Source organism: Trichechus manatus, unplaced genomic scaffold, assembly GCF_000243295.1.
Source record: "Trichechus manatus latirostris isolate Lorelei unplaced genomic scaffold, TriManLat1.0 scaffold00023, whole genome shotgun sequence".
Classification (NCBI taxonomy): Eukaryota; Metazoa; Chordata; class Mammalia; order Sirenia; family Trichechidae; genus Trichechus; species Trichechus manatus.
This window is the reverse complement of record NW_004443959.1, coordinates 16327758-16355751: the sequence shown is the minus strand read 5'-3', so window position 1 is coordinate 16355751 and position 27994 is coordinate 16327758. Positions and strand designations below refer to the sequence as shown.

At 44.2% G+C, this 27994-nt stretch overlaps 1 protein-coding gene across 4 annotated transcripts in view; it reads left to right on the top strand.

Moving 5' to 3' along the window:
• Positions 1-27733, top strand: part of COLEC11 (collectin subfamily member 11) — a 55455-nt gene extending 27722 nt beyond the window's left edge. For 2 of the 4 annotated variants that reach the window (XM_004373083.2, XM_004373084.1), the window contains 4 exons: positions 16716-16787; positions 19725-19778; positions 27040-27135; positions 27342-27733. In XM_004373083.2, the coding sequence (XP_004373140.2) occupies positions 16716-16787; positions 19725-19778; positions 27040-27135; positions 27342-27733 (614 nt within the window). The remainder of the gene's footprint in view (positions 1-16715; positions 16788-19724; positions 19779-27039; positions 27136-27341) is intronic. The other 2 variants (XM_004373086.1, XM_004373085.1) reach the window with 1 other exon arrangement.
• The last annotated feature ends 261 nt before the right edge of the window (positions 27734-27994 follow it).

The following is a 27994-nucleotide window of genomic DNA, read 5'->3' as shown; positions in this document are numbered from 1 at the left end:
CTTCTCCAGCTCTGTCCAGAACCCTCTGTTGTGATCCTGGTCAGAGCAGTCAGTGGTGGTAGCCGGGCATCATCTAGCTGTACTGGACTCAGTCTGGTGGAGGCCTTGGTAGCTGCGGACAATTAGTCCTTCGGACTTATCTTTTCTTTGTATCCTGTTCTCTTCATTCTCCCTTGCTCCCGAAGGGATGAGACCAGAGGAGTATCTTAAATGGCCACTCACAGGCTTTTAAGACCCCAGACACTACTCACCAAGGTAGAATGTAGAGCATTGTCTTTATAAGCTGTGTTATGCCAATTTAGCTAGATGTTGCCCGAGACCATGATCCCCACAGCCAAAAAAGGGCATTTTTAAGGGGAAGCTCTGGCGTGAAGACTTTGATAAAACCCATTGCTGTCGGGTAGATTCCAACTCATAGTGACCCTACAGGACAGGGTTGATAGAACTGCCCCATAGGGTTTCCAAGGAGCGGCTGGTGAAGTCAAACTGCGGACCTTTTGGTTAGCAGCCGAGCTCTTAACCACTGTGCCACCAGGGCTCTGAAGGCTTTGATAGAGGAGTGAAAAATGACACAGAGAGAGGAGACAAACATACACTAACTGTGGGCTTCCGGACAGGACACTTGCCCCTGCTGCTCAGACCCTGCCCACATTCCCTCAGAGAAGGGCCCTTTTGACAAGCCTGCTGCGGAGACGCAGCATCCTCAGGGAAGAGGCATTGCCTGGAGTGAAGTAGGGCTGTTGGTCTCCGAGCCCTGACTCAGGCCTTGACGCTGGTCCTCCAAACAGTGGTGTGTTCTGGCTTATGCTCAGAGATGGTTTGCCTTGGGAAGGCTGTGAGAGGCTTCTGCTTTGGAAGGCAGGGTGATGGAATGGGACAAGCACGGGCGTTGAAGTCAGTCCATCTAGGCCAGGACTTCTGGCTTGGCTACTCACTAGTGTAGCTTTGCTTTAATGCTACTTATTTATTTTCTCAGGATTACCTCCAATATTTTGTAGCGTCATCTCTCCTTATGTAAGTTAGGAGAATATGACACGTCCTGGCAGTCAGTCTGCCTTCTTCATAGCATTTTTTTTTCACATCTAATTTCTATTCCAAAGTTACTGAATTTGGAGTGGGTTTTTCAGCACTAATAATAGTAGCACCACTATTTAACAAACACTTGGATAATAAATAGTTACCAAAACCAAACCTGTTGCCACCTAGTCACTTCTGACTCATAGCGACCTTATAGGACAGAGTTGAACTGCCCCATAGGATTTCCAAGGAGTGGCTGGTGGATTCGAACTGCCGACCTTTTGTTTAGCAGCCGTAGCTCTTAACCTCTGCACCACCAGGGCTCCTTGGATAATAGTTAGAGGAAGTAGAATAGATTTAAAATAATAACAGTAAATGCCAATCATCAGAATCACTGACAGACACCCCAATGGGTGTAAGCAGAATCTGGGCCTTCCTTATGACAAAAGGCAGAGGATACCCTGTGTCACTGTGTTCGATGAAGTGGCGCTGCCGCGTGACAATGGCGTCAATGTAATTTATAACGCTCTTGGCTCGCCGGCTCTGAAATAATGTGAGTAATAATTAATGAATTGTTTAAATGGGAGGGCTCCACCAAGTGTAGTGGGATTTTACTAATATTTTTATATTATGTTGCTTCAAATTTGTGTAATTCAAGTTTGCATGAAGTGTAAGTACTTTGCACCTGGGGAGTCATTGACTTTAGACAGCTGGGCTGGGGCAAGGGGGAATTTAATTTGACTTTGTGCAGTTGCAAAGAAGAGATACCCCAGGAACATTTACACAGCAGAGATTTATTATAAGACCGTCAGCTAACGATTCTGCTCTAGGGCTGGGCCACCAAGGCGTTTCTGCTTCCCTCCTTCCTTCTGTCTCCCAACCTCCTAAGCAGGGAGCACTTGCCAATTTGGGCAGAGGGTTTGGCTTAGGCACAGCTTCCTGGGGCAATCAGTTTTCATCAAGGTAGCAGGGTTGATTTTGCTGGAATCACAAGGCTTCTAGAAAGAACTGCGTGTGTCTAGTTTACTTAGAAGGGGCAGGGTGACTGGCAGGTGTTTTGAGGCATGGAAGTCTACCCAGTCCTGGAACTCAGGTGTGGACCTGGGCTTTCTGCATTCAAGCGAGGCCTAGCAGGTCACAGTTGTGGGGTGGGGATCTGAGGGGTGGGGCTAGATGGGCCCAAGAGCAGGATGTGGTGGAGAGCAACTGTCTGAGACTGGCCTTCCTCGCTGCTCTGTAGTAGAGTGTAGGACCAGAGCCTCAGCCCAAGCCAGGGGTGTGGGCAGGGCTTTGGGAAGCTGCAGGACTCTTCAAGGTTTCTGAAATATGGTGGGACATCGAAGGCATAAGTAGATGTGGCATTTGATATCCCAGGGAGACAGCTTGAAACCAAAAAAAATCCAAACCTGTTGCTATTGAATTGATTCTGATTCATAGTGAGTGACCCTATAGGGCAGAGTTTCCCAGGGACACCTACTGGATTTGAACTGCTGACCTTTGGGTTAGCAGCCATAGCACTTAACCACTATGCCACCAGGGTTTCCAGGAGGCAGCTTAGGTAAGTGAAGATGCCTTGGGTTTTAACATCACGGGGGAGTCCCTGGGTGAGGCAAATGGTTAATGTGCTCAACTGCTCAGATGAAAGGTTAGCAGTTCAAGTCCACCTAGATGTGCCTTGGAAGAAAGACCTGGTGATGTACTTCTGAAAAATCAGCCATTGAAAACCCTAGGGAGCACAGTTCTGCTCGGACATACACGGGGTCACCACGAGCTAGACTGAGTTGGTGGCAACTGGTTTTTAACATTAGAGTATGTAAGCTGTGTCACTTTCGGGCTGTATAATTTTATAAACATTGTTTAACTTTTCTGTTTTCTTAGTCATCAAGTGGGAGATATTATACTTACTTTATCCAACAGCAGAGTAAGTCACAGCAGCTCCTGGCAGGAATCTGCAATTGTAGAATTTCTACATTTGTAGAAATGGAATTGTGGAATAATCCACACGTTTATTTACATGGAACCTAAGACTCAAAGAGGGTAAGCGACTTACTTGTCCATGGTCACATGGTTAGTGAGGTTAGTGAGAAAACTGAGGCCCAAGCCGACATCTCTAGATCGGTAAGGTTTGCTGGGAGAAATAGGAAGGATGTGGTCATCATCTTCAGCTGAGCATGGATTTTGGAACCAGACAGATCTGGGTTTGAATCTGAGCTCCACTGTCTACCAGCCATGAAAACTTGTTCAGAACGCTTAATCTTTCTGAACTTCCATTTTTCCTTCTCTGTAAAATGGGGGATGATACCTACCTCAGAGAAATGTTGTGAGGGTCAGCGAGAGGATGGATGTAAAATGTGCACGCAGCAGCTGCTCGGTCCGTGGTGGTTGCTGTTATTATTATCTATTTGCATAGAAGAAAACCTATGCAAATATTTTGTAATTTTGCAGTCTATTTAAGGGTTGCCTTTGTACATGGAGAGTTCATTAGGGAATTAGCCTGACTTCCTGCTCTCTGCAATCACTAACTAAAGTTCTTTTTTCTGATAGTGGTGTCTTTCTGTCATTTAGTTAATAGTGATTAAGTGTTCTGGATAGTGTTTATTCTCAAGGACATTAGGTCATACGGAGAGAATGTAATATGTTTAGGTATTATGTGATATTTATGGGAGTAATTTACAGCTGTTTTCTTTCAAACACAGTGAGGTGACATGAGTTACCGTACTGAGATGCGCAGCCACCTTAGGCTGGAGATTCAGGCTCGCGGGTGCCCTGCGTTCACCCCACGTGGCCCTGAGGTCACTTAATAAGTGGTGCCTGGGAGGATTGTATTCAGAGCTCAGATGTGCCGGGAAACTCAGCCTCAGCATACCATTGACCTTTCAAAGATTCTCACTGGAACTCTCTTTCCAGCGTGGGGATGGCAGCTTTGCAGTATTTCAGAATGCTGCTATCCGCTTCTTCCACCCCGCCGCCCCCGCATCCCCTCCTTCCACGGAGGCGCGTTTCTAGCTCGGCGCCGTGTGCTTTAGCTGATTGCGGCGGTTTCCCAGGTGCGCCTATTCTCTGGCGAGATCGTGGTCAGTCACTGACAGGTGTCGCTTCCAAACGACTCTCGCTCCAGCCAGGACTGCACACGGAGAACAAGGGCTGTTCCAGGAACCCGGGGGGCCAGGACTTCCCTGGTTTTAGCATCCTGGGAACTCCCTCAGAGTTGGCAAACTGGGACGGCTGACTCGGTTTTCACTGAGAAAGACAGTGCGGTGGTTCTGGGTATACATCAAAGGAGCAGGGGTTTGGAGTGAGACAGACTGGGTTGAAATACCACCCTTGCCACTTACCAGCTCTGTGACTGCTCCAAGCTATGGTTTCCATACCAGTAAAATCAAAATAATATACTTACTAGGTATTATTGTCTACTAATATTTATTAAAGGAGCCCTGGTGGTGCAGTGGTTAAGAGCTCAGTTGCTAACCGAAAGGTCGGCAGTTCGAATCCACCAGCCGCTTCTTGGAAACCTATGAGGTGGTTCTACTCTGTCCTATGGGGTTGCTATGAGTCAGAATCGACTTGACAGCAATGAGGTTGGGGTTTGTTTTTTTTTTGAATATTTATTAAAGGATAAAATAGGAGAAAGATATAGTAAGCCTGGTGCATAGTAGGTGCTCAGTAAATTTAGTTGTTTTCCCTCCCCCTTCCCTTATTGCTCCAGTGTACCTTCACGTTCACCCCCGACCCCATTCGGCTTGAGTTTGAGGGTTTAGCCAAACATGCCTCCCTCACACACTCTAGTGATTCTTTTTTTCTTTCTGTACTGTGCTTTAGATGAAGATTTACAGAGCAATTTAGTTTCTCATTAAACAATTAATACGCATATTGTTTTATGACATTGGTTAACAATCCCGCGACTTGGCAGCACTCTCTCTTCTCGACCTTGGGTTCCCTATTACCAGCTTTCCTGTCCCTCCTGCCTTCTCGTCCTTGCCCCTGGGCTGGTGTGCCCATTTAGTCTCATATACATGGCTGTGCTACATGTATTATTGTTTGTTTTATGGGCCTATCTAATCTTTGGATGAAGGGTGAACCTCAGGGATGACTTCAGTATCCAGCAGTGATTCTTAACCGAGAGTGCACAGTGAAATCACCTGGGGATCTTTACAAAATGGTTGTTTTGACTTGAAGGATGTTTTGGATATTTTCCTTAGCAGATTACATGAAGCTGATTTAAATCATGTTTATGTTTAATGATAGTTAAATAATTTACACTTTATTTTTTAGAAATTGTTTTCACTGGTATCATTTTTTCCCATGTATTTTAGCAGACTCACTCACTAAGCAGTTTTTTGCTCTACATGAAATTGTACTAATCATAGCTCCTGCCATTTTCAGTTTTCTTTTGCATCCTTATTTCTGCCTGGTCCAACTCTCAGAAACCCCGGTGGCATAGTGGTTAAGTGCTACAGCTGCTAACCAAAGGGTTGGCAGTATGAATCCACCAGGCACTCCTTGGAAACTCTACGGGGCAGTTTTACTCCGTCCTATAGGGTTGCTATGTGTCGGAATTGACTCAATGGCAATGGGTTTTTGTTTTTTGGTCCAACTCTCTGGTTAAAATTTTCTAGATTTGCATGAGAGATGATTCTTCCATTAATTTTGAGTTAATGGCAAATTTCCCCCCATGTCGTTTTAGCTGTTGTCAGTTTTGTTTTGTGTTGGTTATTTCTACCAGTAACACTCATTACAAAATAGTGAGAAGACTAGTAGCTCCTATTTACTTTTTTGCTAGTTTCTGAACAAAGTAGGAGAAAGCCTCTTCAGATATTTCAGGATTGCTGTCTTGTCAAGATTTCCCACCAGCTTCAAATCTCCCCATTTCTACGCATTTCAGTTTCCTCCGTAATGACTCTTCCTTCAAACGTCCACCACATGCCCTTGTCTCTTCCTGATTGAATTCTTCATGTTCCATCAAGGAAGGTCCTAATCATAGAATGCTCTGCTCCAAATCCTGCTTGCTGTGATGCTACGTGCCTCGCTGTCACCACTGATTGCTCTCACCCCATCCATGGAGCCAACCAAGGGAAGGGCCGATTGCCACAGTGATTTGGGTGCCCCAAATGCACGTCACTGAACCAGTTTTAAACAGGCAGCAGCTGTGCTAGGTTGATGTCTGCTGAGCTCTCAAATGCACACAGTAGGTCCTTGAGCTCAACATCAAGGGGCCAGAGGGCCATGTTCCTTACCAGAAAATGTTTCTAGACCACTGCAGACTTACTCTATCCAAATCTCTGGGGAACAAAACCTGGATATTTTGAAGAAGCTCCCCAGGTTATACTGATGCACATCTTCATTTAAGAACCCCTGGTCTAAAACTGTCCCTAAAGCCCAACCCTTGCTCAGTGTGGATTAGATTCTAATACATAACCAGATTATGCTTTCTCTCTAACTCCTCTTGGGTTACAGGCACAAGATCCTGGACCACTAGGTAGTGGGTTCTTCCAATCCATTTTAGATAATTGTTCACATTCTGACACAGCATCAACCATTTGGTTCACACTAGTGGCTCTTGAGGGTACCCCCCGAGCCTCTCTCCAGCCTTTTGCTTTACCTTATCTAACACCTGCAAAAATGATCATACTTATACTGAAGTTTTACCTTCAACTTCTTCCAATTGCCTTAAAAATAGACTTTATTTTTTATGGCAGTTTTAGGTTTACAGAAAAATTGTGCAGTAAGTACAGAGTTCCTAAATATCCCCTTCTCCTACTCTACAGTTTCTCCTACTACTAACATCTTGTATTGGTGTGGTACATTTGTTACAATTTATAAGTCGATATTGACACATTATTATTAACTAAAGTCCATAGTTTACATTAGGGTTGACTCTTTGTATTGTACAGCTGCATGGATTTTGACAAATGCATAATGTCACGTCTCCCATTACTATATCACACAGAATAGCTTCACTGCCCTAAAAAACGCCCTGTGCTCCACCTATTCAGCCCCCTCCCCTAGCTCTGAACCTCTGGCAATCACTGATCTGTTTACTGTCTCTATGGTTTTGCCAGTTCCCTTGGATCTCTATGGCCCTGAGTTGAGTGACTTACGGTAATTTCTACTGGCCTTCTCAGTTCTTCTGGCACATTCTCTAGGCTATTCCCTATCCTCCTGTCTTGGTCACTGGGTGGGGTTAGATCCTTTCCTCGGATGACTATAAACCATTTTTATAAATGCCCTACATGCTCTTACTCTGACTGTAACTTCTTTCCCAGATCATCGGGCAAAAGTCATTCATTTTCCCTGACTCTCCCAAGCAGAGTGGGGTACTTCCTCTTGGAGCCACCACTATACTCGGTATTTACTTTTATTTCAATATTTTGCTCCCATATCTAATCAGTTTCTCTCTCCCTCGCTCTTCCTCCCCTCCTTCCCCATCTGTCTCCCTGTCTCTATCATGAGCTCTCTTCTCCACCCCCATTTTTTTTTCTGCTCTGTTTAAAGTGCAACAAATTACATTCAACTCAGGTAGAACATTTTGAATGGAAGTAAGAATCCATATCTATGTCAGGTTATTTAAACAAAACACACACCATGAGAGCCTGTCCGTTTGGCATGGATCTACAAAGGAGGATTTGAGTTCTCACCAATGCAGGAAGGAAAATACAATGAGTTACATCAGTGATTTGTAAACTTTTTTTTTTTTTAAGTAGTAGAAGCTATATGTAGTATACAATAGATGAAAGTGGAACTAGTATTCTTGAAGCAGATCATGGTGTACTCGGAGTCATCCATGGATCCTCCTTTGTCCCCCGAGCATCCTTGTACTCTTGGGGCTTTGCAGAGCATGCAGTTTGGAAACCTCCAGGTTACTGAACTCAGAATTCACTAGAGAAAACAAATCAGCTGCTTAAGATGCACAAACTGTTTCTGGCATTGAGGCCAGAGAGACATTTCTTCTGCAGGAACTTGAGAAGCAGACTGTGAGCTGTCCCTTTAATGCCACACGTATAGCAGATACACTGTAGGCTCACTGTAGGTGGCGCATCGTACCCATCTCTTCATATATTTTACTCTCCTGCAACACTGCAGGTGACTCAGGGTCAGAGGCCACGTCATTTTCACCTCTGCATCTCCAGTGCCTAGCACAAGACCTGGCACATGGAAGGCCCTCAATCAAATTTTTGGAAAATATCTTTGAATGTATCTTTGAAATCTGTAGGTGATCTCTGTCTACTGGTTGAAGGCCCCAGGTCTCTGTACATGCAGTCCCTTGCCCAAGGTGAGGGAGCTGCTCTACCTGGTTTTAGAGAACAGGTTTGAGGATTGAGACTTCTGGCCATGCCAAGCTCAGCTTCATTCTCTACTTGTCTGACTGACCAAAGGCTTTGTCTATACCAATGCTTCTCAAACTGCAACGTGCACACGAATCATCCAGGGATTTTGTTAAAATGCAGATTCTGATTCAGGAGGGTAGGCCCGAGATTCTGCATTTCTAACAACAAGCTCCCTGGTGATGTTAATGCTGCTGGTCTGCAGACCACACGTTGGGTAGCAAGCATCCAGACACCGTCCACCCAGGTGCTCTTCTTGCCTCAGCTTCAGCTGAATGCAAGCTGTGTCCACATGGAACCGGGTTTGCAGGTGGGAGACGCTGCTAATTGGCCAATGCATGGTGTGTGGAAGGTCTCCAGTTGACAAACCGCACACCTCCCCTCCTCCGCTAGGGGAACTCAAACAGCTGCAGGAGAAAGTGCATGCACAGCGCTGGATTGCCTTCTCTGAAATAATAGTAGACAAACAAATGGGTCAGGCAGATACATCCTGCTGTCCTTTGTCCTTTATTGAAATAAGAATAATTTCCACATTTCCAGCCTACACCACTGCATGAAAAATAGCGCAGAGAGCGCCTTTGCTGACATGACTTACTCAAAATCTGTCATCTCAGCTTTCCAGGCTTGGAGCCCCCAGAACATGCAGCCGAGACAAGAGGAGAAAAGCCGCCCTGGGCCCCTGCATCGCAGAAGGCTGGGGACCCTCCTGACACGAGAAGGTGGAGGGTCACTGGAACTTCAGAGATGGGATTGCTAGGCTTTAAAACGTGCCCGTTACCCTTCATTAAAAATCGCTGAGGAAGCTGAATTCCAAGTGCCTCTTTTTGCCCCATCTCCACTTTAAAGGACTGTATGATATCTTCGTTAAAATTAATAAGAATTACATTCCTGCTGCGAGTTGCTCGTGCTCCTTGTGCGTATCTCTTGAGGACAAATGTAAGCCCTTCACCACTTCTCATTAGTGTAGTGGAATGTGAGGATGGGGATATTAGATTAGCTCGCAGCACTCTGGGATGGCTCAACCAAAAGCTGTTTAAAACTTAAAGGGACAGGATGTAATTGTTTCTACTGCTGTTTCCAATCATCTCATAAAACTAGAGGGAGGGAGGTTTGTTTGCCTTCTGCAAAATGTTTATTGTCATTTGAAGGAGAAAGAAGACCTTCTTGGAAACAGAAAAAAGATAGCAGCGCTCTTGTTCTAATCCTCACTCCACTGAGAATCTTTGGGTTTGTAACCACATTACTTTTCTGTCCAGGGGTTAGTTTCCAAGAAAGGTCTGCAAGTTAAAACAAGTTTACTACCTAAAAGACCTTGGGTTGCTATAGAGAATGTTTTGACAAGCTCAGTCTATTTTAATGATTCTCACCTTTTTCTTCTTTCCCAACACACCTAAAAGATGTAATATTCCCGTTAAACAATGGCTCACAACAGCAGTAGGTCTCAGTGCGTGTACCTGTTACGGCGGAGGGGAAGTATGTAGCCTGAGAAGGCCCTCGGGAAATTCTGGTAGTCTGGATTCAAACCTCGCTCTGCCACTTAACCAGCTTTACAAGTTGAGTTGTGTGAGGATGAAAAGTATGTGTGTATGTATATGTGTGTGTATGTGTAATATGCATGTGTGTATTGCCTAACACCAAGCATCGCACACAGTGGGTGGTCAGTGAATGCTAGCTGGATCAGCAGAAGTACTATCATGGGGTGGGAGCTATGAATAGGGATGCATTGGCTCTATTCAGTGGATGGAATCGCCATTCAGCCACACCAGGCCCAGCTGTCCATAGTGCCTTCCCGTGGAAAATGTCAGGCTGTGAAGCATGAGCAGATCTTCCCATTTCTTGCAGGGTTCAAAGGAGAGCAGGGTTCAAAGGAGGAAACCATGAGTTTAGGATGGAAGTAGAGGCCTGGGAGTGAATGAGAAGGGATAGGAGAGTCCGGGGACCCCACCAGCCTTCTCAACTCCCCACTGGCCAGGTAACCTTGTTCACTGCCAAGCAGAGGCTAGTGGGCTCCAGGGGAATCTTTCTGGCATGGCTGCATTTCTTTGACTGATTTCTCAGTCACCAGTTACCTACCTTCTGTGCTGCAGGAGGGGTCGTTGTTTGCCTTTCCATAAGGATTGACTAGCCAGGTAAGCTGGCACTGTGCCTTCAGCCCTTGACACTTAGAACTGCAGTCTTTCAGTTGTGACTGAATTTGTGGAGAATCATTTTTGGTGGTAATATACCCTCTCCTCACTGATCAACGTGGCAAGTTTCCGAAGACCAGGCCATTATGTGAAACTGGCGTTATGTGAAAATGGAGTATCCATTTCTTTCATTTCAAACAGTTATACTGGTCTGTACTGTGAGAGGAACAGTAGCTTCCCAATAACCCTGAGGGGCAGAAAATGTAGATGGGCACTATATGTCCCACTGGTCATGTTAATGTGCAAAACAGTCGGGTGGTAGATTCTTTACTATGGTTGTAAATGCGAAAGTCGGATAACGAGAGAGTCGGTAAGTGAGAAGAAGGTGTACAGCTAGAAAGACCAGCAAGGCAGCACCAACAGAAATTCTAGATAGCGCATTATTCCATGGCTGTGGTGTGGCATTTGGAATGCTGAACTCCAGGTCACGTGACTTAGGTTTGCGTAAAATCTGCATTGTTATATGCCAAGCCCTGCGCTATGCTCTTGACGTACAGCAAGCTGTTTAGTCCTTGTGGTAACCCTGGAAACTAAATATTATTTTCGTGCCATTTTACAGTTAAGGAAACTAAGGCTTAAAAAGGATTGTGACTTGTCCAAAGTTACGTGGGTGGTGGAATGGGAATTTGGGCAAGGCTTATCATTAGATAGTACAGTTTTTTACCAGCTAGTTGTGTTACCTGTGGCGGGTCACTTCCCCCCCTCTGAATTCCAGTCTGTCTTCTGGAGGAGCGGGATCATAATGATATTAATATTGTGAGGTTAAAATCAATAAATACATATGAAAGTGCTTTCCTGGCACAGCATCGGCCTGGAAGGATTCTAATTTACCTCCAGAGATGGAAGCACTAACAGGATTGCCCTATAACTCCAAGCACCCATACTATTAACTCTCGTTAGTACCGGCTGCCTGTTCGGAGTGGCTCATGGTGAAATCTCAACCACACAGTTTCAGTGAGGGATGCCCTGCAGACTCTAGACCAGTGCTTCTCTAACTTTACTGCATATAATAGTCAACTGGGGAATGTGCTGAAATGCAGATTCTGGTTCAGCAGCTCTAGGGTGGGCCCAAGATTTTGTATGTCTGTCCAGCTTCAAGAGCCCTGGTGGCACAGTGGTTAAGAGCTATGGCTGCTAACCAAATGGTCAGCAGTTCGAATCCACCATCTGCTTCTTGGAAACCCTGTGGGGCAGTTCTACTCTGTCCTATAGGGTCGCTATGAGTTGGAATCGACTCGATGGCAATGGGTTTGGTGTTTGGTTTTGGTATCCAGCTCCAGAGCTCGGGTGATGTCTGTTTTCCTGGTCCATAGGATTACACTCGAAGCAGCAAAGTGCTAGAAGATCCTTCCCAACTCTGAGAGTTTCTGTCTTGGAATCAGAGATGAATTACCCAATAAGAAAGTATGCATGGGCTTGATTGTGCTTACCTACTAATCTGCAGTGCACAGTGTGGTGAAACCCAGGTGAAATTGTGCACTACAGATTAGTGAGTGAGCATAATTAAGCCCGTGTGTACCTTGCTTACTGGTTAATCCGCCCCTGCTCTGAACAATAATTATAGCAATGGAACCCACATGCCAACCCCTGTGTGCCAGGCCCTGTTCTGCATGGTTGTCTTGTATTTTCCACAACAACCCAATGAGATGGGCACTATTATTATCCCCTTTTTGTAGGTAAGGAAACTGAGGCATAGAGAGAAGATGGAACCCAGGCTCCAGAGTCCATGCTCTTAACCTCTGTGCCACATGCTTCTTATTTGGGGTAGGTCAGAGCAGCGTTCTGGGTGTGGAGTCACAGAGCAGACCATTGTCCTGAAGAAAGGAGGAATCTGTGGGAGGCCTTAATTATGCTACCTCATGGGGCCCTTTATTATAGGATACCATTTTGACAGATGAGAAAACTGAGCACAGAGAGATTAAGTAACTCACCCAAGATCACGCAGCTCTTCAAGGGCAGAGCTGAGATTCAAACCTCGGCTTGCCTTACTCGAAAACCTTGTCCTGCTTGGGATGACCTCCTAGTTCCTTCAATCTTCTTGTGTATTCCAAACTGCAGTGGCTCTCACGTATCAGCATGAGCTTCACCTGGGAACTTGTTAGAAATGCCCCACCCCAGGCCTATTGAAACAGAACCTCTGGGGGCTGGGCCCAGCCATCTGTGTGTTAACAAGCCCTCTAGGGGATTCTGATGCTCACTCAAGCATGAGAACTGCTGCCCTAGAGTAACCCACTTGGCCCTGTTTGCTTTCTCCTCTGGGCTTGGAACTGGTCTTCATCATGTCCTTGATGAATTGCTGGTTATCTTACACTGTATCTAATTCTCCTATACTGATGCCTGGTTTCTCAGAACCCCCTAAGGCAGAGACTGGGCCCTAATGCCTCTCCAAGGGCATGAGCTGAGCACAGTATTTGGCTGGTGACTGCCACTCCAGACTGACAGATTAAGGGCAGGGACAGGCCCCCAGTGTCAGCAACAGCCTTGAATTAGCATTAACACTTAGCTGTGAGATGTTAGAGACAGGCCAAAAGCCAAATGCTCTCCAATCATCCTCCAGTTATAACTTACGTACAACAGCAGGATGTGTGCTAGACGCTTCCTGAATCCTTCAGCTGATGAGATGAATCATTAATTAATAGTCCTGTTAAGGTGGGAAATCTTATGTGAGAAAGAAAAGCACCATACCAATTATATTCATGATGGCAGGTGTTTCTCCTCAACAGAGTCTCCTCCAGGGTCTCATTATCCTCTGTCTGCTTGTCTGTTTGGGGCCAGACCTCCCCCTCCGGCGCGGAGCTGTCTGGGTGGGAGAACAGGGAAAGGACAGAGGTCTTGTTTTCAATTCTCCTCTGCAGGGGTCTCTGTCCTGCTTCTCTTCTCCACCACAGTCCTCGAACAAGCCCCGTATCTCTGCAGGGGTCTCGGGTTGAAGGAAACCCTAAGGTTGGCAGAAGGCTCTGTAACTGCTTTCCTGGCTTTTTCAGACAGAATCTTAGCAAACAATAGACTTAAATGATGGGTTCACTCTCAGATCCCGTCAGGCCTCATTAAAGTAGCTTCGCAGACTGCTCTGTAGTATTTGCGCTTTTGCATGGGAAGGCAAAATCCCAAGGGCAGAAATTTTGGTTTTCATTTTCTGGGCTGTGGCAGCCCTCCCCCTTCTCAGGTTGGGAATTCAGCAAGGGTCAGGCGTACTGGGGACTTAACAGCCAGGCTTCTTACTGGAGGTGCTGGGAGGCGCTTGTTTCAGCCTCACGGTGTTGCTGCTGGGCAGTGGGATGTGGTAGAACATCATGGACTGGGAGAACGGTCAGCTGGCCCTGAGCCCCAGCTCTGCCAGCAAGAAGCTGCAGGAATGTAGATAAATCATTGTCTTTTGGGGCCTTTGTGTCTCCCCATTTGAACATATGGTTGATTAGATGGTCTCCAAGACCTCCTTCTCCTCTGGAAATTCACTGATTTTATGAAAGTGCTGTACTGAGCATTTGCTTAATCTAACTTTGCTTGTCTGAACTGTCCAATGAGGTTGGGGAATGAGGACACAATATAGTGAGTGTCGCAGGAGACTGTCAGCTGATCAGTAAATGAGCAGCATTAAAACAAGCAAAAATACCCCGACTTGAGGAGATGTAAACCTAAGAACTGCCACCTGTCTGCCAGTTTGTCATACTGTGGTGGCTTGCATGTTGCTGTGAGGCTGAAAGCTATGCCACTGGTATTTCAAATACCAGCAGGGTCACCCATGGTGGACAGGCTTCAGTGGAGCTTCCTAGGTTGAAAGTCATTCAGAACACACAGTGGCTACAACAATGGACTTGAGCATACCAAGGATCATGAAAATGGTGCAGGACCAGTCAAAGTTTTGTTCTTTTGCATATGGGGTTGCCACAAGTCGGAGCCAACTCAAAGGCAACTAATAACAACAAAAATAAGAAAAGCATCAAGCACTGAGGTTATGCTCCCATTTTATTCTGGGGCTCTGCCAAAGTTTTTGAGCACTAATGCTGAACTCTTCAGGACCTATGAAAGGGGGACACATTAGAAAGTTAAGGGATACAGGAAAGTTAGTCTTTTGAAAAATAGATTTAAGGAAGAAGGTTGTCCCCTACACTGGGCAGAAATACTGCAAACACCTTTTAGCTTCAGACCACATTAATGGATACAAGGGGTCCAGAACAAGGGAGGAGATGGTGGCCAAACTATGATTGGGGCATGCACTTTGGGTTGGGGTGTCACTCCTTCAGAGGAACACAGACTGGAGGATGCCCAGAGGAAAAGGCAGCCAGAATGGGGAAGTGACTGAGGGTTTTTAGCCAGGGGAAGGGAAGATTTCAGAGAGAAACAGTTTTAAGATATTTAAAGGACTGCCTTGTGGAAGGTGGATCCAACTAGCTCTACATTTGTCCGGGATACAAAACCAGGGCTGCTGGGTGGAAACAGCAGAGCGGAAGCTTCTAAGTTCCTTCAAGTCAATGAAGGAACACCTTTTAATACTTGGAGCTGTCTAAAGATGGGTTGCTTTAAGAGCTAGTGCACTCGCTGGAGGTGAAGTCACTGAAAGAGGTCTAGCGACCACCACTTGGAGATAGTGTAGGAAGTTGTCTTCAGGAGCCTCTGTGATCCCTTCAGTCTAATATTTTGTTCCTCCTTCAGCAAAAGAATAATGTCCCATAATCACATTCTAAGAGTAGAATTTAGCATTTCCCCCGATTAAAGTGAATTTTTGGCATATATTGCTAAGAGCCAATGAGTAGAAATGATCTCAGTATTATTTTTTCTTTTTCGGGTGCAAGATTACTAATAGGGTGAGTGCAATTTATTGATTAATTGGTTGATTGAAAACTCTGTCCTTGTTGTCTTTTACCTCTCACTGCTCGGATGTTTTTCTGTGAGGGAATTAATTACGTTGAAATAGTGTCATGACTCAAAACAGAAAGAATATATTCCATCAAGCCTGTTGTTGGGAATGCAGATCAGGTGATTATAGCAGGCCTGTTTCTTTTCCCCAGTTTGCCAGCTATTTATTGGTTTGGTTTGTGGCCCATGATGACCACCAACAGACAAGTAGCTGCAGTTGTCAAGTGTTTAAGAACCACTTGTGGAAGAAAATCTTAATATTGAGAAAATTCTAGTCATTGACTTAATTCATTCTATAAATGGGTAAAAACTGGCATTATTCAACCTTAGTCCAGTGATTAGAGCAGAGAGTTCTGTGGGATCATGGTGTGAGAATCATTCTTCGTTCTAGCTTGTTATTATGAACGCATGTGGAAGAGGCAGAGCTGCAGAATAGAGCGGTAACCTCTAAAATCCGCTTAACCCACACAGGCCATGTTGTTAGGCACTGACAAGTCACGTGTAACTGGGCATTTTGCTATTGAACTAGTCGAATTATGAGGCATGTAAGGGGGCATTGCTGGGACCCTCCTCCTTCTCTTTTTTTCTCTCATCTCCCAGCTTCATATTTGAAAGAGGCATGGGGTGGGTTACCCAGCAAGCAAAGTATGCATGGGTTTAATTGTTTACTTACTAATCTGTAGTGCACAATTTTACACGGGTTTCACCACATCTTTGACGTGGTGAAGAACAGGTGAAATTGAGCACTACAAATTAGTATGTGAGCGCAAGTAAACCCTTGGACACCTTGCTTATTGGCTAATCTGTCCCTGCTTACCTCTCCTCAGAGAGGACATCTTCAAACGCATCGAGAGAGGAGCTTTACTGGTTTACCATCTAACACACATCACAATATGGACCCAGTCCAGTTTATGAGAGAAGCCTAGTTATGCCTGTGTTTTACAGAATTACAGATAACTTGATTTGGTTTGGGTGCAAGAGTAAGATCTGGGAAGCACTGTCTTATTAGGATGGAGGAAAGACAGTCTTTTCTTCTCTTATACAATCATGGAGTAAATGAAGTTAGGTTGGGTTTAGGAATTGGGAATGTCCATCAAGCCTCCTCCATTCTATAATGTGTATGATTTTTTTAGGGAAAGTGTGTCTTTCTTAGGAAAATATATCAACAGGCAACCTGTGAAGAACATTACCGTGACAATCATGTGCATGATCTTGTAGACATTAAGATAAATACTACAATTTTTTTTAGTCTCCTCTAATGTATATGTGTGCGTATGTATGTGTGATGTAAAAAAGGTGCATCAACCAACTTTGATTTTATTGTTTTCTATAGGAGACATGGGTGACAAAGGACAGAAAGGCGGCGTGGGTCGCCATGGAAAAATTGGTCCCATTGGTTCTAAAGGTATTTGTGATTCAATTCTCCCTCATATTACCTCTTAGGCTCGTAGTATCTGGATACTCTGAAAGTAATTGCAAACTGAACCAACTTGCCTGATGTTCTTACTTAATTATATTTTGCGTGTGCATTATCTATGATTAATTCTGTCACAATGTTTACATTTTCTGAGTGATCAGAGTTAGTTGTTTGCTTTGTCCCCACTAGGGTGGGACAAAATGATCCCAATCCAGCTGGGATTTACATGCCATCCCCAGGCCAGAGATCAGAAGCTGTGATCTGGAGGCTTCCCCCGGTACTTGAGAAAGATTTTGATTTTTCAACTACAACTTTCTTAACAAGCTTAATAAAGCAATTAGAGCCTCATTTAAGTGACTAATAGACCATGCACAAGAAACACTATGTCTATTAATCTTCGGCTTTGGGTTCTTAGACATTTTGAGGATATAGGATGATTCTCGGTGAGAACAGGGCACATGATGGCAACAACAGGCATGAAAGCAGCAACACTCGTAACAATACCCTGGATTCAGATCACACCTGAGCTTTTCAAACTGTGTCCATCTCTGCTGCCTCATTTGACTTGTACACCCCTCGATGGGATGGTTGGTCAGGCGTTATTATTCCCATGATGAGGAGATTGAAAGCCAGGGAGGTTAAGGGATTGCTCAAAATTGACTGCTCTTATGTTCCTCTAGGGAGCCCTGGTGGCACAGTGGTTCAGGCGCTCAGCTGCTAACCAAAAGGTTGATGGTTTGAACCCATCAGCCGCTCCGCAGGAGAAAGATGTGGCAGTCTGCTTCCATAAAGATTTACAGCTTAGAAACCCTATAGGGCAGTTCTACTTCGTCCTATAGGGTCGCTATGAGTCCGAATTGACTCGATGGCAGTGGGTTTGGTTTTGGTTTGGTATGTTCCTCTCATCATTATTCAGTCAACAAACATCTTCTGAGTACCCGGTTTGGCCATACCTGTGCTAGACTCCAGAGTGGTGGCCAGACACTGAGGTGGTGAGGAAGGCATGAACCAGTAATCGCTGAATTCTTAATGAACTATCTCATTAAAATCACTCTACAAGTATTAAAAAACAAAAATAAAAACAAACCCATTGCCACCCCTTGTCGAGTCGATTCCAACTCATAGTGACCTTATAGGACAGACTAGAACTGTCCCATAGGGTTTTCAACGAGCAGCTGGTGGATTTGAACTGCCAACTTTTTGGTTAGCAGCCAAGCTCCTAACCACTGTACCACCAGGGCTCCTCTACAAGTATAGGTATTAGAGGAGTCCCTGGGTGGTGCAAACTGTTAAACCCTTGGCTACTCACTGAACGGTTGGTGGGTTGAATCCACCATAAATAAGGCCTCAGAAGGAAGTCCTGGCAATCTACTCATGAAAGGTCACAGCCATTGAAAACCCTATGGAAAAATTCTACTCTGAAACATAAGGGGTTACCATGGTCAGAATGTACTTGATGGGTTTTGTTTTTTTTTTTTTTTTTTTTTAAATACGTATTAGAAATTAGAAAACTGAGGCTGGAGAGGTTTAGACGTTGGTGCAAAATTACATTGAGAATTGGAGGCAGAGATGGAATATGACTCTGGTCTACCTGCTTGTGGTGCCCAGGTTCTTTCCACTTCATTAATCTGCCTTGAAGTGGGTTAACCCAGGAGCTGTTAGGTCAAGGTCGTGGTTTGATCTATGAATGGGTTCAGTTAGTTTGCTCTGTTCCATGATCACACACTTTACCTAAGCCCGGCCTTACTTGGCAGAAAGGGGTTGTGGTCAAGGGTGTGACCAAGAATGTGGCCGAATCAGCTCAACTGCGTCTTTCCTCCTGGAAAATCAGTGTGAAGCACCTGTCCTACTGATTCCCTAAAAATGCACACACATCTGTATGATAAAACAAGAGATATGTCTACTTTTATATACAACATGTGCTCTGGATGAATGTCAGTATCTACCCAAGTGAAACCTTGCCAAGAAGATCTTTATTTGGCTTAGCTCATTTGATTTGCTGTGTCTCTGAGATTACCATCTTGGGTCTTTGTCGAGCTAAGCTTTCAGCCATTTTTCAAGCCGCTAATGTTGGTGGTAAAAGAACACAAAGGAATCAGTTGGGTGGAGACCACCAAGCTCTTTTTCCTTCTCTGTGTAAATGAAATATGAACCCGCAGATGTGGATGTGTCTCCCCTTTCACTTTCTCATGTCAGTTGAGAGATTTAGGTTCTCCCAGTGAGAAGAAAGATAATGCTTCAGAATATTCATGATGACTTGAATATAAATTTTCATTGTTTAGCTTTAGAGTAGTTAGAAAGCTTTGTTGGCAGCATTTTGTTGAACCTCTTTATTTTATAGGTTGAGAAAAAATGAGGGCAGAGTGGTTAAGTGGCTCTTCCTGTCGAATGCGTGGTTAGGACTAATGCCAGGACCAGAACCCAGGTCTCCCATTTTTTTGAACTTTCTACCACACCATGCTGTTTCGTAGAGAAGGGTCAAGAAAACCTTTGATCTCAGCATGAGATTATACATATTGCTGACTATCTTTGCATTAGATAATCTCTAACACTCATTCCAGTCTAACATTATGTGTTGTCTGAATTTGCCTCCTATAATGAGGGACTTGCAAAGAGCTGGCATCAGAATTAGTTGCCACTTACCTGATGGTTTTACAGATTCATAAGTTGGTATCTGTAGTGTTCTATGAAATATACTGGATTTTTCAGAACTGACTTAAAGAGTGATCACCTGATAATCTCTAAAATTTCATGATATGCATTTATTCTGTATCATATAAGTAGATCCCTATAGTTCATAGAAAAAATAGGGCCAAGGAGAAATCCCAGGACATTATACAAAAAAGATTTAACGCTTTGACATCTTTGAACCAATGGAACATGACCACCTCTGCTCGGTAACTTTGATTTTGCTTTTCTTTTCAGGTCAAAAAGGAGATTCTGGTGACATAGGACCCCCTGGTCTTAATGGAGAACCAGGTATGGCATAAAGGGTACAAAGATTAAAAAAAAAAAGGCATTAAAAATTATACTTTTGAAAAAGTGTAAATCATTAACTCAAACTGCAATAGGCTAGAAAACAGGAAGTATATATAATGAAATATACGCCCCTTGTCAATCATATGGTCCTGTGGAATATTTTAATATTTGATTTTCTTTTGCCAGAATATTTTAAAAATAATTTTTAAAAATTTTGTTTATTTTGTTATTGGCGTTGAGAATATACACAGCAAAACATACACCAATTCAACATTTTCTATGTGTACCAGTTAATGACATGGATTACATTCTTTGAGTCGCGTAACCATTCTCACCCTCCTTTTCTGCGTTGTTCCTCCCCCATTCACATCAATTAATTGCTGCCTAAGGTTCCTGTCTAACCTTTCCAGTTGCTGTCGTCAGTGTGATCCCACATAGACGGTTCTTAAGAGAGCACAATGCCCATGCCTGCCTATGTTGATGTCCTTCTTAAGATCATAGTCTGCTTGACTGTTACATATTATTATACCTGTATGTGTTATTAGGCTCAGATACACCTGTCCTAAAGCTCTTAACACATCCCTGGGTACGACACTATTTCTTCCCTTCCTCGTACCACCAAATTTCTCAGCAAAGTCCATTTGTACTTCTTGGATTATTTACTCATTTTGCACATCCTTGCAGCTGGACTTTCCCTATTACCTTTCCACTGAAGCTGCCATCCCTCGGAGGTCACCAGGGACCTCTTAATCCAGCTCAGATGGACTTCGCTCTGGCTGGCTTCTCTTGCCAGGCTTGCTTCTGCAGTTTCCCTGCTGAGCATCCCATCCCGGATGCTGATGGGACCTGAGATGCTGGCGGAGGTCCTTGTTTCTCTCTGCCTGTCCTTTCCCTTTCTGTCTCCTTTGCTTTCTCTTCTCTTCTTTACCAAGTTCTGCCTGCCGCCCTCTCTCCTTTCTCCACACACATGGTAGCCATCTCTTCCTGTCCCCTGGCTTCAGCCATCCCTCCATGTGGCGGGTACCCAGAGGCCCTCGCTGGTGCACTTCCCCTGGTGAGGGCCCATCCCGCAGGTCCACTTGTCTGATGGCCATCTCCATCAGGAGGCGCTGCTGGTCCTCGTCTTTCCCACAGGGACCCTGGCCCCACCATGTTCCATATTTCTATATTGGTACTTTCGTCCTCCCATGCGCAAAATTGAGGCTTCCCCTGGACTCCTCCTTTTCCTTCTCTACCTCATTGTCAGGCGAGTTTTATTGCCCATCCCCATCAAACTGTCTCTCAAATCTGCCATTTTTTCCCCTATTCCCACCACCTCCACCTTGATTCAGACTGTCTGTACTTCTCAGGTGGATTACTGAAATAACACCCTAACTTCTCTTCATTTTTCAGTCCTGTTTCCCCATTAATCCACTCTCTAACAATATTATTTATGATTATTTATTGAGACTTATCATGTACCAAGTATTTTCTCAATTCTGGCTGTACAATAGAGTCACTTGGGGAGGTTCTTCAAAAATGCTGTTGCCCAGACCAATTATGTTAGGATATTTGGGAGTGGGCCCGGGCATGGGAATTCTTTAAAAAGCTTCCAAAATGATTCTAACTGCAGCCAGGATTGAGAACCACAACTATAAGTGCCGTACATGTTTTAACTTATTTAATTGTCTGCACAACTGTATGAGAGAAGTAGTATTATCATCCCATTTTACAGATGAGATAACTGAGTCACAGACAAGTAATTTGCCCAAGGTGAGTGGCAGAGCCAGGCTTTGAATCCAGATAATCTGTCTCTGCAACGGTTACGTGCTTAGCTGCTAACCCAAAGGGTAGTAGTTCAAACTCTCCTAGCGGCTCCATGGGAGAGAGACCTGGTGATTTGCTCCTGTGAAGATCACAGCCTAGAAAACCCTATGGGTGGTTCCGCTCTGTCACGTAGGGTCACTGTGAGTCGAAATTGACTCAACAACACCTAACAACGACAACAAAAAACAATCTGGCTCCATAGCTCGCATCCTTAAACATCATATTCTACACTACTGTGGAGAGATCGTTCTCTGGCACAGCTCTGATTTTATGTCGCTCAGTTACTTGAAAACTCCGTATTTTCCTTCTATTGAAGAGTAAGGCCCAAACTCCTCAGCTTCTCTTAAAAATTCTCCTCATGGGGGCCCTTGTCTTTCCATCCTTCTCTCCCCCAACTCCCCTTCACAGATCCTACACTCATGCCTGGAAGGAACTACTAGCCACTCCTGAATGTGCCCTAGGCTTCCTCCCACCAGGCCTTTGTTCAAGCTGTTTCCCTTACAGGGAATGCCTCTCTTAGTCCCGACAATGCCTAGTCACATCCTCACCTAACATTTAAAACCCATTGAGGCGTTACTCTTCCATGCGGTCCAGTATTTACCCAGTGCATTAGGGGTAACCTCGCGCTTTCTGTGTTCCCATAGCACCTGACTCTCCCCCTTTTCTGGCCCTTACCATATTAATTTTATCTTGTGCTGTTGTCTCATGAACCTTGTGATGTGAATGTAGTGCGGGAGGGCCTACCTGTTACTCACCTTTGAGTCTCTAGCACCTGGCACTCAGGTGCTGCACTACACAGCTGTTTAATTAAACCAAGTAAAAATGGCCGTTTTCTTATTGATGAAAGGCTTTGTTTTAAGAAAAGGTTGAAGTCAAAATGATGTTAGTGGAATCTGATTTTTCCCACAGGAACATGGATGATTCCGTGAGTTCAGTTTGTGGTAGAGAACGATGTGGGTGTAACTGGCTGAGAGGTTTAAATGTTCTTCAGTCCAGGTTAGGCTGAGAGTCACGTGTGTGTGTGTGTGTGTGTGTGTGTGTGTGTGCGCGCGCGCGTAGATATACCCTCAGATAGCGTTCATACTACATCCTTTGTCGTGCATGTATAACTGAGTTTGCTTATGTTTATACTGCACTCTGTAATTATCCATTACAGTTGGGTTGTGCTTTGTGGAAGGCAGCATGGCATGGAGAGATATTTTTTGAACTCAGACCGGTTCCATTTTGAACGCCCATGAATACTATGCCACGTGCCCATGAATACTATTCTGATTTTCCGATTCCTTATCAGAAAATGATGCCTCTTCACAAGGTTTCTGGAGCGATAACAAATAGGATAATGGATGTGAACGCTGTCTAAACTCTGAAGTGATAGTCAAATGTGACTTAAAAAAAATTCTTCAACTAGACCATGAGCTCCTCATGGGCAAAGCTATGTTTTGTTCATCTCGTTATCTCTTACTTATAGCACATGCCTGACATAATAGACGCTGAAATAATGCTCTGAATGAATGAATGATATGTTTAATAATGTGGTCGTGTTCTTTACCTCACTTGTTTCATACAGGAGGTAAATGATTCAAATATCATTAAGTGAGTTAGTAAAAGCATGGTGCTTAGCAGGTACTAAAAATGTACATAGTAGGCACTCAAAAATGTACATTTTCATTATTTAACAACATTTCAGTTATGCGATTATATTAACATCGCCTTTATTACCAACGAGGAAGCTGGAAGAATAAGTGACCAGACATTTAACCCAGTCAATGATTCTGTCAGAACTAGAACCCATGTATATTTTCTCCTGGATCCACCCCAGGTCCACACATTAGTCTATCAATGAGACTGTTTTCTAGTGGAAAAACAGTAGCATAAGCCAGGAAAACCTGGGTTAATAAAGTAACATGAGAAATTAGATTTCAAAATTACCTGGGAGGTATGGCTGAATCTTCTATGAAGAAATGCCCAATTCTACATGTCACTTATTTTTCAGATGTCCTTTACGAATGTGAATTTACTAAATGTTGGCAATGAACGAAAATTAAGATATCCTCGATTTAGGTGGAAGAGTTTAAGTAACTAGAATATTCTTTCAGTCAGACCCCAACCTTCCTCTCCACCTCCAACTAATAAGCTCACCAGTCAGGACCCAGGAGGCAAATCAGTTAAACCCGGTGTTGTTCCCAATGGGTAGCTAGTGACTGTCCCTTCCATATGGCTAGATTGCTGTGCCTGCGGAAAACATCCTAACTTCCACTTGCTAAAATCAGTCTTCCTTTCTCTCTCCTACATAGTGTCTCGCAATTTGATCTCATTCATATTAATAGTACCATTCACAAAGTAGTCTTTGAAAAAGACTTGACCATTGGAAAACTAGGGAGAAGAGTCATCAGATTTCTGAATAAAAAGCTTCTGATTAAAAAACTCCATCATGTGCCACAGAGATAAGGAGGAGCAATGGTGACATTAGAAATGTCGTTGCCCATGTGACTTCGTTTAGCATGAGTTTCCTTCAGTGCAGCCCACCCCTGTTGAGTAGATTCCAACTCATAGCAACCTCGTAAGGACAGAGTAGAGCTAACCCATAGGGTTTCCAAGGCTGTAAATCCTTGTGGAAGCAGACTGCCACATCTTCTCTGGTGGAGTGGCTGGTGGGTTCGAACCGCCGACCATTCGGTTAGCAGACAAGCGCTTTAACCACTGTGCCACCAGGGCTGCTTCAGTGCAAAGTGTGTCTGAAAACAGTCCATCCGTCAGTCACTGGAGATGACAGAGCACCAATCATGTGTGACCACCTCCAGTTACTCAACAAGTCAGAGTGAATAAGGCAAATTTTAAAGACATGTCTGTTCTCTGCAGAGACAGAAGGACCTGGTGTCAGGTGAAGGGCGGGACAAGGGGAGAGAACTTCTCTCAGATGAGCACGTTGCTGATAGGTGAGGGGCCTTGTCAGGCCTGTAGAGGTCAGAGTTCAAAAGGAAAATGAGGAAATAATCCAATCTACTTTTAATTTGTAGGTATCTCTCCAGAAAAACTCTATGTACCTCAAACCTCAGTGAACTTGATGAGAAAATTTATTTTAGAAATTTAACTTAGATAAAATATCCATTAAAAAAACAAAAAATAACCCAAACAACAAGAAGTTTCAAATGTCTTTCTTTTCAAAGTATGAAAAGAAAACCCCTATGTGTGAGAAGTGAGGGATATGTTTTGGACACTAAGTAATAGATGACTGCTGACATTTTAGAGATGGGATCAAAGTTCTAAAATACTGGAAGGTCCTACACATAAAACCAGAACTAAACCAAACTCGTTGCCGTTGAGTCTATTCCGACTCATGGTGACCCTGTAGGACACAGTAGAACTGCTCCATAGGGTTTCCAAGGAGCAGCTGGTGGATTCGAACTGCCAGCCTTTTGGTGAGCAGTCTGAGCTCTTAACCACCGTGCCACCAGGGCTCCATCCTATGCATAGGCTCACAATAATCAAAGTAGAGGTTGGGGGTGATCTGAATAAATAATGGTTCCAGTTCCTGTGAAAAAGTCAGAAACCAAGGCAATGCCTCCATGGAATTCCCAAAAATGCTGTTAAAGCTGAGTGATAGTTTGAGATGGCTCTTGACAAAGTAGAGCTTTTCATAGAAGGAAGATGAAGGTCATCCCTAAAGGGCCAGGATACTGCATATAGTCTAAGGAATGGTTGGCAAAACTGGGATTATTTAATTTAATTCAGTTTATCAGTAAGTCAATAACGATTTGTTGAGTGGCTCCTATGGTCTGGACACTATGCTGGGTGCTGAGGCATCAGAGGAATCAAGTTTCTTCTAGAAGCTTCTAATCCAGCTGGGGAGACATAGATAGGCTTTGGAGCTAGACTCTGCTAGATTGCCTGGGTTCAAATCCTAGCTCCTTCACTCACTGACCCTGTGATGATGGTCAGGATGATAAATACCTATGGGTTTCAGTTTCCTTATATGTAAAACAGGGATGGCAATGGCATCCGATCATAGGTTTCTGTGAAAATTAAATGAGTTAATATATGTGAAGCATTTAGAATGATACCTGGCTATGTAGGAATGCTCAAGAAATAGTATTATTATTATTTCATTGAAGGTGGTATTTTTTCATTTGTGCTCTGCATCCTGTCCCTTCTTGCCTCATCAGGAAACTTGCATTATTCCCTACTGTATATGAGGATAGATAGCATCTTAACACAAAAAAAAAACAACTTTTAAAAGAAAGAAACCCTCCCTAGGCTCTCCACTCTCCCTAGCCACTCCTGCTTCTCTGCTCCACATCAGATTTCATGAGTGTGGTGTTTACTCAGTGTTGCCATTTCCTCCTCTCCCATTGGCTTCTGCCCCACCATTCCACCCAAATGGCTCTCGCTGAGAAGTTCCAATGACCTCTATGTGGTTAAACCAAAGGACAGTCTTCAGTCATCTTCTTACTTGACCTTCATCAGCACTTAACAGTGTGGACCACACCCTTCTCTCCTTCTGAGACTTGCTCCCTCCTTGGCTTCCGTGACACCACATATCCCCATCCCCCTTGGTCATTCCTCCTCAGTCTCATTTCCCGGCTCCTTCTTCACGCATTACATGTTGGTGTTCGCAGTGCGGTGCTCTAAACTCCCTCCCTAAGTCGTCTCATTTGCTCCCACATACAGGCCAGTGATGCCCAAATGTGGTTGGAGCTATGGCTGCTAACCAAAAGGTTGGCAGTTTGAATCTACCAGCCGCTCCTTGGAAACCCTGTGGGGCAGTTCTACTCTGTCTTATAGGGACTATGAGTCGACATCGACTTGATGGCAATGGGTTTGGTGTTTTGTTTTGTTTTTTTTAGTGTATATCTAGCTCAGACCTCTCATCAGAGCTCCAGTTGGTCAACTCAAATTCTCCACTTGGATGTCTCATAATCACTTTTAGCTCAGCATGTTCCCCTTCCCAAAGCAAGCGCAATAAATGGTACCACCTTCCACTGAGTTACTCAAACCAAATACCTGGGTGTCTCTTTCAACTTCTTTCAGTTCACCTCAATATTCCAGCAATCACTGAATGATGTTGGCTCTACCACCACCATTTTTCTCAAAAGTTTTGACTTTTTTCCATCTCCACTGCAATCCTAATCTAAGCCATCATTACTACCTCTCTCAATTACTCTAAGAGTCCCTCAGCTGGTGTCTCCACTTCCTCTCTTGTCCCTCCACCTCCATTTCATTCTTCACACTGCAACCAGAATGATATTTTAAAAACAGAAATCTCACATGTAGCTTCCCTCTTAAAAATTTTTGTGGCTTGTCCTTGCCCTTAGGATAAAGTCCAAAATCATTATCACTATCTCAAAGATCTGCATGGACTGTTTGTTGAATAAAATGTATATTTAGGGGGAGAAGGTATCTACTTCTTTCTGGAACCCATTCCTTTGCTCACTCTGTATAACAATGGTTTCCGCAGGCATACCATGTGAGTGCAGCCAGCTGAGGAAGGCCATTGGGGAGATGGATAACCAGGTCACTCAACTGACAACTGAGTTAAAATTCATAAAAAATGGTATGTTCTTCCCAGCGCTTTCCCCTTTTCCCGTACAGCCCACCCTCCCTGCACCCCTACACCCCCAAAGACAGAAAGGCTCCTAAGTAATATGTCCATATTATCGCTCCTCTCTGCTGTCTGTGTCTATTTTGTGTGTGTGGTGTGCATTAAGTTTGTTTATAGAAATGCAAGTGCTCACTTTTCAGCACTGCCCTCCCCCGCAGCTGTCGCTGGTGTGCGAGAGACAGATAATAAGATCTATCTGCTGGTGAAGGAGGAGAAAAGGTACGTGGATGCCCAGCTGTCCTGTCAAGGGCGAGGAGGGATGCTGAGCATGCCCAAAGATGAAACCTCCAACGGCCTGATTGCCTCTTACATCACTCAAGCAGGCCTCACAAGAGTTTTCATTGGGATCAATGACCTGGAAAAAGAGGGCACTTTTGTTTATTCAGACCGATCCCCTATGCAGACCTTCAGCAAATGGCGGAATGGCGAGCCCAACAATGCCTATGATGAAGAGGACTGTGTGGAAATGGTGGCCTCTGGGGGCTGGAATGACGTGGCTTGCCACATCACCATGTATTTCATATGCGAATTCGACAAGGAAAATGTGTGAGCAGGTGCCAGCGTTGAATGGGAAACCAGCCTGTTTGAATCATTGCTTTTTATAGCTTTATTAACAGTGCTGTCTCCATGAGAGTGAAGGCAGTCGATGAGCTGTAATCTGTAAATAGGAGAGTTTTTTCTAACAGTGTTGTTTCCTATTCAGAAGCAAAGCGGTTCATTAAGTAAAGGGCCATTTCTCTGAACCTTAGAGAATGGTGTATGCTTAAAAGGAACAAAGGATTTCTGGGGTGCTGTATTTGAAGAAAAAAAG